The 15,822-nt window shown below is 48.1% G+C and overlaps 1 protein-coding gene across 3 annotated transcripts in view; it reads left to right on the forward strand.

Annotated features, from left to right (window-relative positions):
- Nucleotides 1-5,369: 5,369 nt before the first annotated feature.
- BOK (BCL2-related ovarian killer) overlaps nucleotides 5,370-15,822 on the forward strand; it is a 33,325-nt gene continuing 22,872 nt past the window's right edge. For all 3 annotated transcript variants that reach the window (XR_001414210.1, XM_014963039.1, XM_014963040.1), the window contains exons 1-3: nucleotides 5,370-5,500; nucleotides 6,372-6,743; nucleotides 10,693-10,821. Coding sequence is in view for 2 of the 3 variants with exons in the window: in XM_014963039.1 (XP_014818525.1) it covers nucleotides 6,521-6,743; nucleotides 10,693-10,821 (352 nt within the window). In the remaining variant the exon portion in view is untranslated. The remainder of the gene's footprint in view (nucleotides 5,501-6,371; nucleotides 6,744-10,692; nucleotides 10,822-15,822) is intronic.

Below are 15,822 nucleotides of genomic sequence, written 5' to 3' on the forward strand. Positions count from 1 at the left end.
TTCTCTCTCCAGACTCCAGAGCCCCAGCTCTCTCAGCCTTTCCTCGCCAGGGAGTTGCTTCAATCCCTCCAGCATCTGTTGCCCTACCCTGGACTCTCTCCAGCAGTTCCCTGTCCCTCTTGAACTGGGGAGCCCAGAACTGGAGGCAGGATTCCAGTTGTGGCCTCCCCAGTGCAGAGCAGAGGGGGAGAATGACCTCCCTCCACCTCCTGGCCACACTCTTCAATACGCAGCCCAGGATCCCATTGGCCTCTTGGCCACAAGGGCACATTGCTGGCTCATGGAGAGTTTACTGTCCACCAGGACCCCCAGATCCTTCTCCTCAGAATTGCTTTCCAGCAGGTCCACCCCTAACCTATATTGGTGTCTGGCATTCTTCCTCCCCAGGTGCAGGACCCTACACTTGCCCTTGTATCAAGCGTGTAGAATGGCTTTGCCAGCAGCTGAGGTGGAGCAGCATCCTAATGGCCCAAGTGCCGTATGGTATAATCGCTGCGTGTGAAGCAATCATGCACTCTGAATTTGATCTGTGCAGACTAGAGACATCAGCCTGCACTCTTTGTCTGACAACTTGAAAAGACGGATTTTTTCAAATGCATAGCTGCTGCCTTGCCTAAGGCTAAGAATGAAGAGCCTGTAGAGCCTTTCTGAAAGTCAGTAAGGGTTTGATTAAAAGTATGGCTATATTCTGCATATGTAACATTTGAGTCTAAATCCCTTGAAGCATGTTTTAGGACATGAAGATGTCTGCAGGGTAAGGAGTCCTGCCTTGTGGTTATCAGATCCAGCAATCCATCTGACTGTGTAGGACATGTCTGTGCACCAGCATATGTCTCAAAGCAGCAGATAAATGCATCAGAGCTCATAAATGCTGCTGAGCCAGTGCAGAAGTGCCGGCACCCACTTCAGGCTCTTGAGATTTCAGGATCATTGCAGGCAGAGGAACCTTCCTCTGTCCATGTGTACGTGTCCTGTGTGTAAGTGTGAACTGAATCCCAGACTACTTGGGTGATCAATCACTAGAATGAGACAAAGGCTTATCCTCTGCGTTTGTGAGTTAGAGCTTGAAAGTGAAGAATCCTCTTTGCTCTCTTGGTGATAGTGACCTCATTAGTGTTTTCTGCCTTTTCTGTTTTGGAGGTACGGTATGTAAATATTTAATTTGTGTTTCAAAACAAAACTATAGCTGTTGAACAACTTAAAGCTTCTTATTTCTTCTTTGTGTCTGCCACCTTCTTGGCTTAAGGGATGATCTGTTTGGTAAAATGTGTCACTTTGAAGAAATTGAAAAGATAGGAAACAACCAAACCAGTTATATCTATTCAATTAGATTCTTAAGCTTATAATGCAGCCTTGTCAAAGTCCTGGATTTAGCTAGGAGCTGCTGTTTTACAGGGCTGGCAGCTGCTGGCTTGATACCTGAGTAGCAATGGTTGGTTAAATGCTTCTCAGGCACCATTTCCAGAATAAGATTCAGGAATACAGATAGAGATGTTCTATGATTCAACTCACAGCACTACTTGCAAAAGTTAAATTCATGCTGCAGTTCCCCCTTCACCGTGTTTGTGCATCAGCTCTGTAGTACACCGTATCTTTGTTCTGCCTTGGTCAAAATATACGTATAACAAGGAAGTTGTGTCTACAGAGGCAGTGAGCTTGGCAGTGAGTTAAGAGAAGAAAACGTTGGGTATGACTGCTAATCTATGTCAGAAACCTAAGTAATGGATTGGTTGCTAAACTTGATGCGTTTAAGTCACTAGACCCATAACGTCATGAAAGAGAGCTGTCTAAAGGCTGTGGGAGATAAGTTCACTGTGTCACATCCCCTCTGCTCTGGCACGTGACACTTGGCACAGCAAAATCCTGCTCCAGAAAAGGTGCTCCAGGTGATCCTGTCATGCAAGTAATAGAAATAACTAATTGGCTTTCAGAAGGCTCTGAATCAAGCCCTTCGGGAACAAGAGAAAGGTTCAAAAAGCCTTGGTATTTCGCTTGGGTCTCATTAAGCTGCTGCTTCCACGTATTGTTTTCCTGTTGCAGCTGGCAAAATATTTCTAGCCTCCCTGTTCCTCCTGTATGGCTTTGCAGCCTAAAGCCTGGTGGCATAGGTGGTTTTGCAGTGGCAACTTGCAAACTTCACAAATGCAGAATTAAGTATTGCTGCAAAAATCAGGCGGGAAGAATCAGTGGGGAGAAGATGGTATGTTAAAGCTGGGTGAGATAAGGCAGAAGAAGGTTCAGGGAGGGTTTGGTAGAAGGCTTTGGTCTGGTTACTGTGCCAGTGTTTTGCCAGAGCATCTTCTCTCTGAAGCAGGCAGGGGCTAGCGGGTTGGTTCCTAGGCTCTCTGGCTATTAACTGTGTGTCTCTGGCATCCCTCTGCTTCTCCCAGTCCCTACTTTGCAGGTGTTTTTGAACACTGGATCTGTGTGTTGAGTGTGTTGTTCCTGCTGGAGTTGAGGTAGGCTGTGTGGAAGGGCTGGGATTGGCACCGTGAGGTGAAACAAAACAATAGTTCCAACAGAAACCAGGCCGTGTGAACACAAGGCTGGAAATGACCTCCTAGGGCACTCAGGGTTATTCTCCTGCTGTTGCAGGAAACCATATGATGCAAACCTTTTTATAAGCTTAGTGTGCTCACAATTAGCTTTTTTGCTTCCACTGCAGCTGTTAAAAGGCCCTTCCAGGGACTTACTTCTCTAATGGTGAAACTATTTCACATTGAGCATAAGCTGTCCACATTTAGACTGGTGCTGTGCTCTCTCCAGGGTTTGCTTCCGCTTGATGAAATGTAGTCAGATGTATGTAGAAAATGTAGTCATATCTCTGCGGTCCCCTGGTTTCACCAAATGAAGGCTCCAAGCTATTTTGGTCACCCCACGGGAGATAGGCAGGAGCTGCAGCATGGAGCCTGTTGCTCCAGCCAGAACACTCTCCTGCCAGTAATAGCTACACTGGGAACAGTGGGTTTGGGCAATAGAAGCTGTTTCTGCACCATTTCCTGATGCTCCTTTGCCACAAGAGTTTTTCCAGTATCGATCTAGCCTCTTAAATGTTGTAGCCTAAGCATACTATGGAAGAAGGGGCTCGGAGTACGCTGGAAGCTCCTTGGATTCTAACACCCCTGTTCTTCTGCATTCAGCTGAGCACTTTATACTGTGGTTTCATCTATTTTTACTTAACAGAGGTATCTTTCAGTGTGAAGATATTCATATATATTCATTCTGTAAGATGTATTTTTACTATTTAAATAGTATAGGTGAATATGATGTACTGTTTGTTTGGGGTTTTTTACTCAAAGTTTGACTTATTATACCCAGCCTTCACACTTCTAGCTTTTGTGTCTTTGCTGCAGGGTGGAAGTTGAGGGGTGCTGCATGCTGTGACAGTTGGGCAGGGGACACAGGGGTTTGGCACCTGCGGAGAGCTGGGAGGCACTATGGCACTTGCATATTTGCTAGAGTTCTGGGTGACATTATCATTAGTTAAGCAATACTGATATTTAAACACTCATCTTTGTTTCCAAGCTCTACTGAATAGGCACGGTTTAAATTGGACTGCTGTTTCAAGCTGTCGGCTGCTGCAGGAAGCTAAAACATAATTTTTAATTCTTTTTCAGCCATCAGAGTTGCAAAGGCAAAAATAAGATTTTTCAAAGAGATGATTAGGAGCACTCTGCAGAGAAGGCGTGTGTTACGGGTGGGCAGTAGCACGGGATTTCTGTATTCTTGATTCAGGGACGGGCCTCTGTCTGTAGCGACTGTATCTAAATTTGAGGAAGGCTAAAAACAAATTTCTGAGAGAATCTTTGAGCAAATACTTGAGGTGCTGGAGATGTGCAGTCTCTATGGCCATCTTACCATGACCATATTGAGCTATGTCCCCAGCTGATGACTGCTACATACACACACCTCTCCTTAACCCTGCTCCTTTCCCAGGAGAAGCCGAGTCAGGAGCAGGATGTGTGGCTGGAGGGAGGACGGGAGTTGCCGCCGGCTCCTGCCCAGCGCGGACAGCAGCCTCCAGTCCATGGCAGCCCAAAGCTACGCTCTGCGTTGAGCCTGCGCCCGAGTTGTGTGTTGATGCTGACTAGAGGACTCCATGCATCATATATTAAGGCATTTTCATGCAGTTCGGTTGTTCCTTTTTATCCCTCAGCTTTGAAACCAGCAGTGGTGCGAGTTGTGCTTGGGCTTTTTTTATGATCAACGCCTTGGAGAGGTGTACTTGCCCCTGTCTTTTCTCGGAGGTGACAAGCACGATGTGGCAACCTCTTGCTTCTGACTTCCTTTTGGAAAGGCTGTATTTTAAATATGCCAGTACCCGGTCATTAATCTACAAGTTGTTATTTGTGTTTGGGCTGGTAGAATTTCTTGCAGAAAACTTCTATTTCTAAAGCTTCTTTTGTTCCAAATCATAACACAAAAAGGCAACATTTGTATGTGGTCTGTGGAGTTGAAATGGTATCTCACACTCACATGGAAAAATAGTTGAGCATCGTGGCATCAATACAGTAACGTTGCAACAAGAAGTTGATGTTGAAATTGATTTCCAAGTATGTTGGAACTAACAGAAATGTTTTCCTTAAACTTTGTATGTTAATTTTCGTAACACACTCAGATGAAACAGATGTGTTCCTGCAGAGAAGTTCATTCTGGACCAACTATTTCCTACCAGCAAACCCACTTCATTTTATTTTTTTTTTTTAACCAGAGTACTCATAGTTTGGGGGAATGCAAACACTTCTGGCTTTCGCCCTGAGCTGGAGCTCTCTTTGTTCATCACCTCCATCCTTCGGGATTGAACTGGTGTGAGTAACTCACCGCTGAAATAAGGCAACCTGCAGTTCCCCAACTCGGCTACCCCAGGAAAAGGACTGGCCAGCATCATAGAATCATAGAATCATAGAATCATTCAGGTTGGAAGAGACCCTTGGGATCATCGAGTCCAACCATCTGCCCTACTCTACAAAGTCCTCCCCTACACCATGTCCCTTAGCACTGTATCTGCCCAAAAGCCGCCGCAGGGATTCACCGAGAGCTATTCCTGTTCCAGCAGCGCCTTCATGGCTGGCTGATCCGGGGGGTGACCTGCTCCAGGTGACCTGGTTGGGTTACACGGGGTAACCCACCTCACCCCCAGGTCCAGTCCTTGAGGGGAGCTCTGGGCACTGGCAGGAGAACAACAGAGAACCTCCTTAAGAGAGAAGAAAGGGGAGGAGGAACCGTTCCTCTCCGGCTATAGCAACCCCACCTCCCGGTTATTTCATCTTCCTTACAAGGCTAAAGCCAGACGCTTTCCTCTGCCGCCTTCAAAGCAGCCGAGGAGCCCCGGGCTGGCGGGATGGGGGGCGGCGGGGAGCCCCGCGGGGGGCGCCGGGGGGAGACGGGGGACGGCGTCCTGTGAGCCCCCCCCGGTACGCGCTGATGCAGAGCTGCCAAAGAGACGTGAAACCAAACCCAACGAGAAATCACTGAGGGGGGAAAAAGTGCAGGCTGAGAGGTAAATATATTTTTAATCGGGAAAGCCAGAAATAGCTGTCTTTATTTCATTTGAAAATCATTATTATTGTAAATCCGTGTCTGAAACCGGGAACTGACAAATGCATTTACTGACGTCTGAATAAAGACTTCGGTCTGACTGACTTCAAAAGCAGTGCTGCATTAAGAAGTCAGATCAACAGAGGAATTCAGGTGTGTCTGAAGAAATTTTGAATTTTATCTTTAGGCATTCACACCTGAAAACTTTTTTAAAATCTGCTTTTCTGTTTTGTTCTCTCTGCCATTGCTAAAGGTTTTCAACAAGTATGCACATTGCTTTGGAGGGGAAAAAAAAAAAAAGAAAAAGAGTGGCAGAACCAAAATGTAAACTGAGAATGTGGTAAACTGTCTCTGGTGAGACACTTCCAATGGTCCTGCACCCCCGTGCTTGCAATAGCACCATTTCTTCAGAAGGATCCCTGACCTACTGAGCTGGAATGTATGTTGACATCTGGTTGAGGTTACTGTAGCTGGTATTTGAGATTCATTTTTTTTTCCCAGTTTAATTGAAACAAGCTGAGATTGTCTACGTATTCTATGAATTGTTTCCACACTCTGACCATTTAGTCTCTCTGAAGGTTAGTCCTGGGATTGCTGAATCACAAAAGAGTGAATACCTTGATAGTTCAAAACTTTAGCCCTTCTGTGGGTCATGCTGCCTGTGAAAATCAGAATGGCCATAAGGAAGAAGACTTTGTCCCTTGTCTGTAAGATGCACCTAGACAAATGTTTTGTAAATACGATGCCACTGACTTTAGCGTAACTTTAAGTTATGATACTTGGGCTCCTGATTTACATCTTTGCAATGCTAGAGGACTGTTTTTATTAACCAGGTAAAATGAAAAACTGGCCTTTTGAGAGTAACTGCTGGGAACTGTGACAAACCAAGAGACCAGAGGATTACTACACACAGCTCCTGCAGATCCTCATCTAAGGCATCGGGTCAGCTGCGTATCCCGAGGTGTCGGTTCAGCAGCCAAGGATGGAAGTGCTACGCCGTTCCTCAGTCTTTGCTGCAGAGGTGATGGAGGTTTTTGACAGGTCTCCCACTGACAAGGAGCTTGTGTCCCAAGCCAAGGCTCTCTGCAGAGACTACATAAATTCGAGGCTAATTCGGGCGGGTGTCAGCTGGAGCAAACCTGAGTACAACGTCCCGGTGCCTGGCGGTAAGCTGGCCGAGGTGTCCACCATACTGCTGCGACTAGGTGAGTCCCTGCAGGGATGGGTAGGAGCTGAAACTACACCGAGCAATTCAGACCAGACCAAGGTTTCTGAAACTCATGACTGCCAAGACGCTTTTCATATGATGATACAGAGGTTTTTCTTCTCTGCTTTTGGGCATTTAGATTTGTTTTTTGTGATCTTCCCTAAACAGCTCTTTTACTTGCATTTCCTCAGTCCCTTGGAGCACTGCTCAGCATGGTTTTTCTGCAGAACTACTTTTTTTTTTCTTTTCTGAGAACTTGCTACAACTTAAAAGTATGATGCAGTCTAAGAAAGCCCAACAGCAAATTCATTTTATCTGCATAAGACCCCAGCTGTGTAACAGCTTTCACAGTAGTTTCGTTAGTCTTTCTCAGCTTGGCATTTAACAGGTCTTGCAGTGTTTTCTCCAGACACAGGTGACTTGGCTGCCATGATGCAACCCAAGCTGGCATCTGGTGGAGTACTGCTACCTCGGGACTTGGGCTTCAGCAGTTGCTTGCCCAGCTGCAAAGACATTTAATTTGGGGGTGGTTGCTTAGACCATGTGTGTTGGAGATTTTTATCCTGTTTTCAGTGACAGGGTGTTTGATTTTTACTTTGCTTACTTTCAGCAAGACATGAGTTTTCTTGCTTTTTGTGGGAGCCAGGAGGAGTTGGCTGCTGTTGCATGACATACACTGCTTTTCAGTGCCCAAACTAGCTAGCCCCCCTCGTGGCTGGGGGGGCTGCCGGGGCCACAGGGGGGTGATTTAAAGGTTATGCCTGTAGGCTGCTACACGAAGACATCCTCTGCCATTGTGTGTGTACCAGGAGTAACCTCTAAATGCAGACAGTTAGCTGGCCTTTTGGTTTAGGTTTTAGCCTCCTGCATGCTCAAGTCAAGCTGCTTGCCTTTTGGCATCTCAACACCCTCATTCTTGGAAGTCGCTTCCAACATTCCTCTTTGCCTCCAGGCTGGTACATTAGTTCACATCTGGCTTGGAAACTACCACTAGCATTTGCATCTGACTTAATTACACTGAAGTTCAAATAAGTCAGATGAAGTAACCTTTAGCTGGGCCTAACAAACTCAGGACCAGGCTGCTCTCCCCACTTTCTCCCCTTTCTTTCTACTTCTGTTTGATGTTATCCCAAATTTCTTTTTAAGTATCTTTTGACTGACTTTTTTCCCCCCATTCATTCATTTTCTTATTGTTTTTCACTTTTTCTCTCCTATGCTGACTGTACTTCTTTTTTTTGTTTGTTTTCAGCAGTTGTTTGCTCTTTGGGGGTTTTTTGTTCTTCTGTCACTCTCACTGCCTTTTTGTCCTCCATTTCTTCTTTTCCTGGGTTGGGGGTTGAGATTTGTTTGATTTAGACCAGATCTTCTGTGGGTGGCCAGGAGCATGTTAAAGGCCAAACAGGTGGCAGACTGGATCTGAAGGCGTCTCCTGGATGACTCTCCTGTTACTTATCCCTGTCCAGATGGAAAGATTTGGCTGATAGTTGCAGGAACTCGGCGCTTTCTCTGAGCAAATCTGTTTGGAGGGAGCCACGTGGTACCCATGCAACAAGAAGGGTGAGCAGTCCTCCTTATTAAGATGAGGAGTTGTTTCGGAACTGTTTGTTCAGAAATGCTGCCTGCCACATGGCCTGTCCCTTTCTTTTCCTCTTTTCATCTATAAACTAGTACGAGGCTGAGTGGTATCCAGCCACCTGCCAGGAGCAGTAGTCCTTAGCTGCTTACTAAGCAGTGCAACAAGCCGGACGGGTTTTTTCTCCATGATAGTGCTGAGAAGGCTGTGGAGATGCAAAGTCAGAGTATTTCCTAGCACTCCTGCATGTGTGCCAAGGCAGTAGGGAGCCCACCATTAGACTATCTCAGTAGAAAGCCTGATGGTGGGCTAGGAGAGGTGCTGGCACAAGTAGTGCAGTTGAAACGTCTTTGGGGAGCGAGAGCCCATCAACTTAGTGAGGCTTAGCAGCTAATTAATGCAATTAGTGAGTCAGAAGTGGTAAAAACTAATGGTATGGCCAAATGAGACACCCCAGACCAACCTGCCATATGTGTCAGAGGTCTGGTTTATCTGAACTTGTCTCTCCTCTGGCTAAGGCCCAGGCAAGTGCCGTTTCACCACCACTGAGCTTCTGCATGTGGGAACAATCACTGCTGCCCTACTCGCTCCTCCGTGATTTCTGAACGAAGGAGGGAAAACACTGAAATGGCTCTAAATGTTGCTAAGTGTGCCGTCAGGCATCTGCACACAGACACTGAAGACTGCCACCAGTGTCCCATGCTGCTGGGGAGGTCCTGAGGCCACTGGGGCAGGGAGTCCGTGAGCCTGGGACTGCTTTCCTGTGCTTCTCTTCCTCTGCTGTGCTGGTCTGCCCTGTGCCTTGCTGCAGGGCACTTCAGCAGCGTGTGCCCCTCCAACCAAAACCCAATCTCATATGGGGCCTCCAGGCACTGCTTGTTGAAAACTGTGACAGTGGCAGGCGACCAAGTGCGGATCCCAGCCTGCCATGCCTCCCTCTCAGTTAACCACGGGCAGGGCTATCCCCACTTCCTCGCATTTACAGGGAAGCCTCTGTGCTCCCTGTGAGGAGAAAACAGCTGTTGAGTTGTGCGAGTAATGTTTCCCCTTATCAGGGCTGACCATGTGTTGGCAGGGTTTCCTCTTGCCGTTAGATTGTGGGACAATCCCACACACACAAAGGGCCTGGGGAGCTGGGCTTTGCCTGTGCTGTGCTGAGTGCCAGTGACCAGTTGGATGAATTAAGGTCTGGTAGCTAATGACTCTGTAATAAGCTCCTGATTGGGGTGTCATCTTCTTCTTTAGTCTCCAACTAAATGAAGTTTTCAGGAGGATCAGTTGCCCTCTGACTAGGGCAAGTCACCTGGGTCTTGCAGCGGGATGTAAAGCTGTTGTGACAGCTCTCCTCTTCCTTCCCCTGGGTGCTCCAGAGTGTCCTAAATCTAAACCAACCAGGACTCTCCATGCACAAAAGGGCCTTGGTCTCATACAACGTGTACGTTGTGTAATGCTCCTACAGCAGCCATGGAACCCTCATTAAGTGTCTCTGAGCCCCTATAAAGAGACAAATCCATTGGAAACTGGGCTTTATTAATTCTACTGCTCAAAAATATTTTGTTTTGCTACAGAGGAAAAGCTTTACTGCCGTTGCCCGAGGTTGGTAGCACAAACTTGTGGCAGGAGGTTCTCTGCTTTTCCTCGGTATTTCCTTCTTGGTCTTCAAGCTACCATAGCACCTCCAACTACCTCCCAGCTGGGGAGAAAACAACCTGGAGGCTAAAGCCTGTGTCTGTGGGTGTGTTGAGAACCTTGTTGCTGAGGGGTCAGCCAGGCAAATGAACATCTCTTTAACCATTTGGAGGAGAGAAAGAACTCCAGATTGTCACTGTGTGAGCATAAAGTAGCAGAGCTGATAGTCGCTTTGCTCAGTGTTGTGCAGCTCTGGGTGGATCCTTGGCTTTCATCAGCCTCCAACATTCTTGAGTCGCTCTCATCTTGAGGCTTTTTTGTACAGGGTGTTGAGCATATCTCTCAAAAGCTTATGTACACGCCTCCTTTTACCTTCTGAAGAAAAATGAGATAGCTTTGCTTATCTGAGGCCAGTCTCCTGTGTTGGAGCACAGGTAGGCATCCAGCCTGGGAACATCATGTATATTGGAGACTACTGCAGCCATGCCACTGGTGCAGGGCCACTCCATGTCCCTGCTCCCTTTGGAAGTGCCAGGCGCACAGAATATTAGGAAAGCAAGGTGCAGGTGGCAGGGGATTGCATCCAAATGAGCCTAAGCACTCTGCTGCCTGGTTAAAATAAGGTGGAGCTGGGGTTAAGGCTCTTCAGCTGGAGGAATATGTGGGGTGGCCCCAGCTGTAGTTCCTAGGTGGTGGGAGCAGGACTTGGTGTTCTGCGTGCTGACTCCAGGCTGTTTGTTTCCAGGGGATGAGCTGGAATACATTCGTCCCAACGTCTACCGGAACATCGCCCGCCAGTTGAACATCTCCCTGCACTCGGAGACGGTGGTGACAGACGCCTTCCTGGCAGTAGCTGCGCAGATTTTCACTGCAGGTACTGTGCCCTGACACATACACAGACAGGGCTGGGCAGGAAAGAACAGGATGGAGCCACCTCAGAGAAGGCATGTTTCTGGGATGGCCTGCAAGGTGGGGCATGGTTTCTGAAAGGGCTGTGGGCAGTTTGGCAGTGTGCCCTGCTTTAATGATTTAATGAGAACTCCTCTATGCTCTGTTGTTCGGGCAGGGAAACGCTCTGTTTTGTTATATCTTCCTGGCAGGTTCTCCCTCATTCTAGAAGGCGTCTCCTGCCCTTCCTTGTTAGGAGGTGGTGTTACCTCATTGCACAGGGAGGCCACTCATTCCCAGCTCCTTTGCTCACCATTGGCAACTGCAGAAGGTTCATTACATGGGAGTCTCCCTCATTCCAGCTCATGCTGCTGAGCCAGAACCAACTCATCACAAGGGAGTTCCTCTCCTTCTGGCCTCCTTTTCCCCAGCGATGGCCAGAACTGCAGTGGACCCTGCTGCTTCCAGTTGCTGCTTCTCTGTTCTTCTACTCAGAGAGACAGGAGCCTCAGCCCTCGAGGCTAGCTGTTCCAGACAAGCTTGCAGCTTTCTCACTGCCCAGACATGAACATTCTTCTACTTCTGTTTGAGTGGTCCCAGAGATGACTGTCAAAAGCAAAGGTACACTCTGTGCTGTGTTCCTGCGAGAGGGAACCTCAGCCTCCCTGAGAACAATCCCTGCCTGCAGTTGGGAATGCAGTCGGGAGGAATCAAGGGAAGGGAAACATTTTACATAAAGATTTATGTCAGGCAAGTCCTGACATGGCTGTAGGTTTTCTGTAATGTTTCATTGTGTTGTTCATGGAAGGGACAATAGATGTTGTCGTTAAAGACTGAATGTTAAAGACTGCAAACAAAAACCAAACCAAAATAAGACAACAAAAAAAAACAAACCCAAAGACAGCTGCTTGCTAACAGCATAGTAGTGTGAAGACACTGGATCCAGTGACATTGATGTGAGGAGCGTCACAGGAGGCAGTTGGTGCAGGATTGAAGTCTAGGTTTCTGTTGTGCTTTTAAATAGGCTTCCTCACTCAAAACCTTTTATCTTCAAATCAGCTCTGCATCTTTATGTGCACGCACTGCATGGGAACCACTGACACCCTAGAGAAGCCCTGTGCTGACATCCTGGACTTCAGATCTGAGGTGTGTTGTGCTGGAAAGCACAGGTCCTCTCCAGAATCACAAGAGATGACAGAATAGATCTCTGAGAGGCACTGCAAAAGCATGGCTCCCAGCTGGGCTCGTAGGGCAGATTCATTCCCCGGATCAGGGAAGCTGAAGCTGAGCCATAATAAATGGATGTCATAGGATTCTGTAGCTGGTACTGAAGCCCTTGGGATCCTTTCACAGCACGTCTGGAACGCAGGTTGCTTTTGCCCTGGGCTGTTCTTGGGAGGCTGTGTGGCCTCGGAAAGCAAAAGCTGGGCAAGTATGGCAGGAATGTCTGAGTGTGGCTGTGTTCAAAGTGCAGGTCCCCTGTCTTGTCGCTTAGCGCTGAGCTTTACTTGCATCAAGGCTTACAGCAAAACGAAGGTCAGGTTTGCAGGCTCAGGTATTCGTACTGCAGGTAAGTAGATTGCATCGTCTTAGATGACTATAGCTGACTACATCAGAACTGGCCTACCTCCAAAGCTGAAGTGACATGGGGAATTAAGGCAGGAAGGTGGATGGCTGTAGGTGGAGTGGGTTGTGCGTGCTGCTGTGCTGCATAAACACAATGCTGGGGAGAAAGCCCTGCTGGCGTCCGAGCGCCCTGCTCTCAGCCATGTATATTGGCAGATCCACCCTTGGTGCCTGGGTGGATGGGCTGAGGCCGGTGGAGTGAGGTTCAACAAGGCCAAGTACTGGGTCCTGCACTTGGGTCACAACAGCCCCATGAACACTATAGGCTGGGGGAAGAGTGGCTGCAAAGCTCTCAGGTGAAAAAAGACCTGAGGGTGTTGGCCAATAGCAACTGAATATGAGCCAGCAGTGTGCCCAGGTGGCCAAGAAGACCAACAGCATCCTCAGGCAGCAAGATGAGGACATCTGCCGTTCTTCTTAGTCCCACTGCATGGGTACATTGTGCCATATTTGACTTCACAGCATTCTCTGTTCCAGTTATCTCAGGTTTGCCTTTTCTGTAGTGTAGCAAGGACAGCTTGAATCCCGATTCCAGCCAGATTAACAGCTGAGAATATAGGCAGAACGTGAGCAGGTCACAGAGCACGGTAAGGCTCAAGCTGTATTTTGCTTCCCTGTTTCCATACAACCTGTTAGTTTTTCGGGGTGAGGAGAGCCCACCTGTGTGGAGACTGGCACCACAGAGCAGTGACCTGCTTTGGATGTTGAAGGATCTGCAGCAGCATCACCTCTGTGACAATTCTGGTGTGTGGTCCAAAGAAGCTCTGCAGCCAGCGGGAGACTTTCCCCTGACTTTAGCAGACTTTGGATTGGGGTCTGGCTGAGCTGGTATTTACATCATTTAAATAAATCTCATAAGGAAGGGGTCATTTGTGGAAAAACAGAAGTAGAAAATGGAGATGCATTTTCCTTTCCTAAAGGAAACAGTTTCCTCCAGTTGGTAAGAGCTGCTCGGTGTGAGGGCTCTCCAGAAGCTTTCACTGTGGTTTTATATTGGTTTGGGTGCTTGTCAGTTTTTAATGAAGAGTGCTTGGGCCGAAGTGAATCCTGTCCAACAGGGCTGCGTGGTTGATGAGTTCTCAGGAGTGAATACTTTTCTCTGCAGGAGCAAATGCTGTTGAAAATGCATCCCACTGCTTCCCCATCCCTTATGCCTTATGAGTTGAGCTTCCTGCCTTCTGCACATCCTTGTTGGCTTCTTTCTCTCCACCAGAGGAAAGGATATTGTGTCTGGCTGTATTCTCCCAGCTGTTGAAATGCAGCACTCCATCATGTTTCTCTTAGGTCTGATTTGCACGTTGGGGTTCGATGCCGAGTGGAGCAGAGGGAAAGTCTATTTGAGTAACCTTGGATAGTGGTGCTCTGAGCCTCTGCACAGTTGTGTCTCGTGGCTTCTTGAGCCCTCCCCTGGGGCAGGCAAGCAAATATGCAGTGGGAACGCTTTCAAGAGCGGTCTTCTCCTGCTAATTCATTCTCCCGTGGGCATGCCAGTGTTTACATACCTTTGGCTCCATGACTGGCCTTGAGTCTGCAACTTGTATTTCTTATTTCTTAAAATGTCTTCTTAGCAGCTTTTCACTTTTTCAGTGTCCTTTTGTTCCACCACTATGAGCAGAAGTTCCAGAGCTTTCTCTGTTTTGGTCACTCCTTTCTGGACCAGTTTTCCATTCCCTCCTGTTGTCAGCTGCTGTGTATGCTGGTCCGCACAGTGGGAAGCAGTGAGTAGCATCTCTCTTGGTGATAAGTACCCATCTCGCCCCATGTGGACAGTAGCCAGACCTTCAGAGGAATTCGGAGCAAGACAGTGTGTAGTCTCTGCTCACGTGCACTGGCCGATGGATATCCAGCTTATGCCAAAGGATGCATCAAGCTGGTGTTACCCTGTCCTGGACATCGCAGTGGGCAGAGGCACTACCTTGCCAGCAGATTGTACTCCTCTACCCCTGCCGAGGGAAACCTTAAGAGAGAAAAGTTAGTGGAGCTGGTGTCCTGGAAGAGTGCAGATGAGGGCTGCTGTGGCCTGTTCCCCTGCCCTGCCTGGAGCTTGGTAGCTGCTGGAGCCCTCCTGGGGCAGATGGACTGGCCACAGGCATGGCCCAGCTTTGGTCTTGAACTGCTGTTAGAGGTGTCTGCTCTTCCTTTGCTTCAGGGCTCCCGTAACAACATCTGGTGCAAACAAGAGCATAGCCTGTGCCCTGTTGTGTCAGGTAAGGAGCCCAGCCTGCTGGCTCCATCTCCTGCCTCCAGCGGTGGCTATAGGAGTTTCCATGCAGAGAAATCAGGAGGGGATTTTCTCCTCTCTCACCTGCATGGCCCAGCTCTGCTGGCAACAGGCAAAGCAGACTAAATGATTGGTTTGACCCTTACAGGCATGCTCTGTAAAGAGGAGGATAATGGGAAGTGACCGCTGAGCCCTTCACATCCATCACCATGATAAGCATCGGCCAACAGCTTGTCCTCTTTCTGCTGTCCATGTGAAAGAGAGAGGGGCTCTGGCCGTGTGCTGGGGAAGTGTTCACCTTGTGCAAGTCCTGCAGCAAACACATAGCCACCTTGGCACAGAAGCCAGAGCCAAAGGGCTTTCTCTCCATCCTCCCCGGGAGGAGACCCCTAAACTAACATATCTGTAGAGCAAACTGCTTTCCTCTGCATCAGAAAAATCATGGTTCTGTTGAGCCTTTATCTTTCATAGGTTGTAGATGCATTTTTTTTCCATTGGAAAGAGAAACGGGTTCAAAACAAAGTTAGTCAGGACTGCAGCCATCTTTCTCTACTAGGGTGGCCACAGCTCCCTCTCAGGCTTTGTTACTGCCATGTAAATATCTCAAAGCTAATGGACTTGCTTCAGATTCTTAAGAAAGAGCGCTGTCAGTAAAAACTTGGGAATAAGCCAGTGAACTCTTCCCTGGAATTTTGGGTAACTTTGGTTCATGTAACTCAAGATGCAAGGAGCCATACTTCTGCAGGGGTGGAGAGCTGTAAAAACTGACTTGCACTAAGGCTGAGCATAAGGCAGCTGAGGCTCTGGTCCAGGAGATTGTGGTCGGCAAGAGGCAAGCCCCTAAAGCCTGCATCATTGGGTGGAGAGATATCAACCTGCAGCAGGACAGCCTCTGGCTTGCTGGGAGAAACCCTCTGTCTGGTGTTTTCTCCTGTGGTTTCATAGCCTCTTCCTGGCCCGTTCTGCTGGCTGTCATGGTGACACGCAACGTGAGAAAGACAGATAAATAGTGTGAATAGAACACAGGGTGTGAACTTCCTGAGTGACAGCTCTGGGGAGGGGACACTGCAGGGCCCACTCAGAAAATAAAATCAGAATAACAGCCAATTTAGCTATATTAATAACTTCCTCTGATCTTGG

Source organism: Calidris pugnax, unplaced genomic scaffold (genome assembly GCF_001431845.1).
Source record: "Calidris pugnax isolate Ruff unplaced genomic scaffold, ASM143184v1 scaffold1156, whole genome shotgun sequence".
Taxonomy (NCBI): Eukaryota; Metazoa; Chordata; class Aves; order Charadriiformes; family Scolopacidae; genus Calidris; species Calidris pugnax.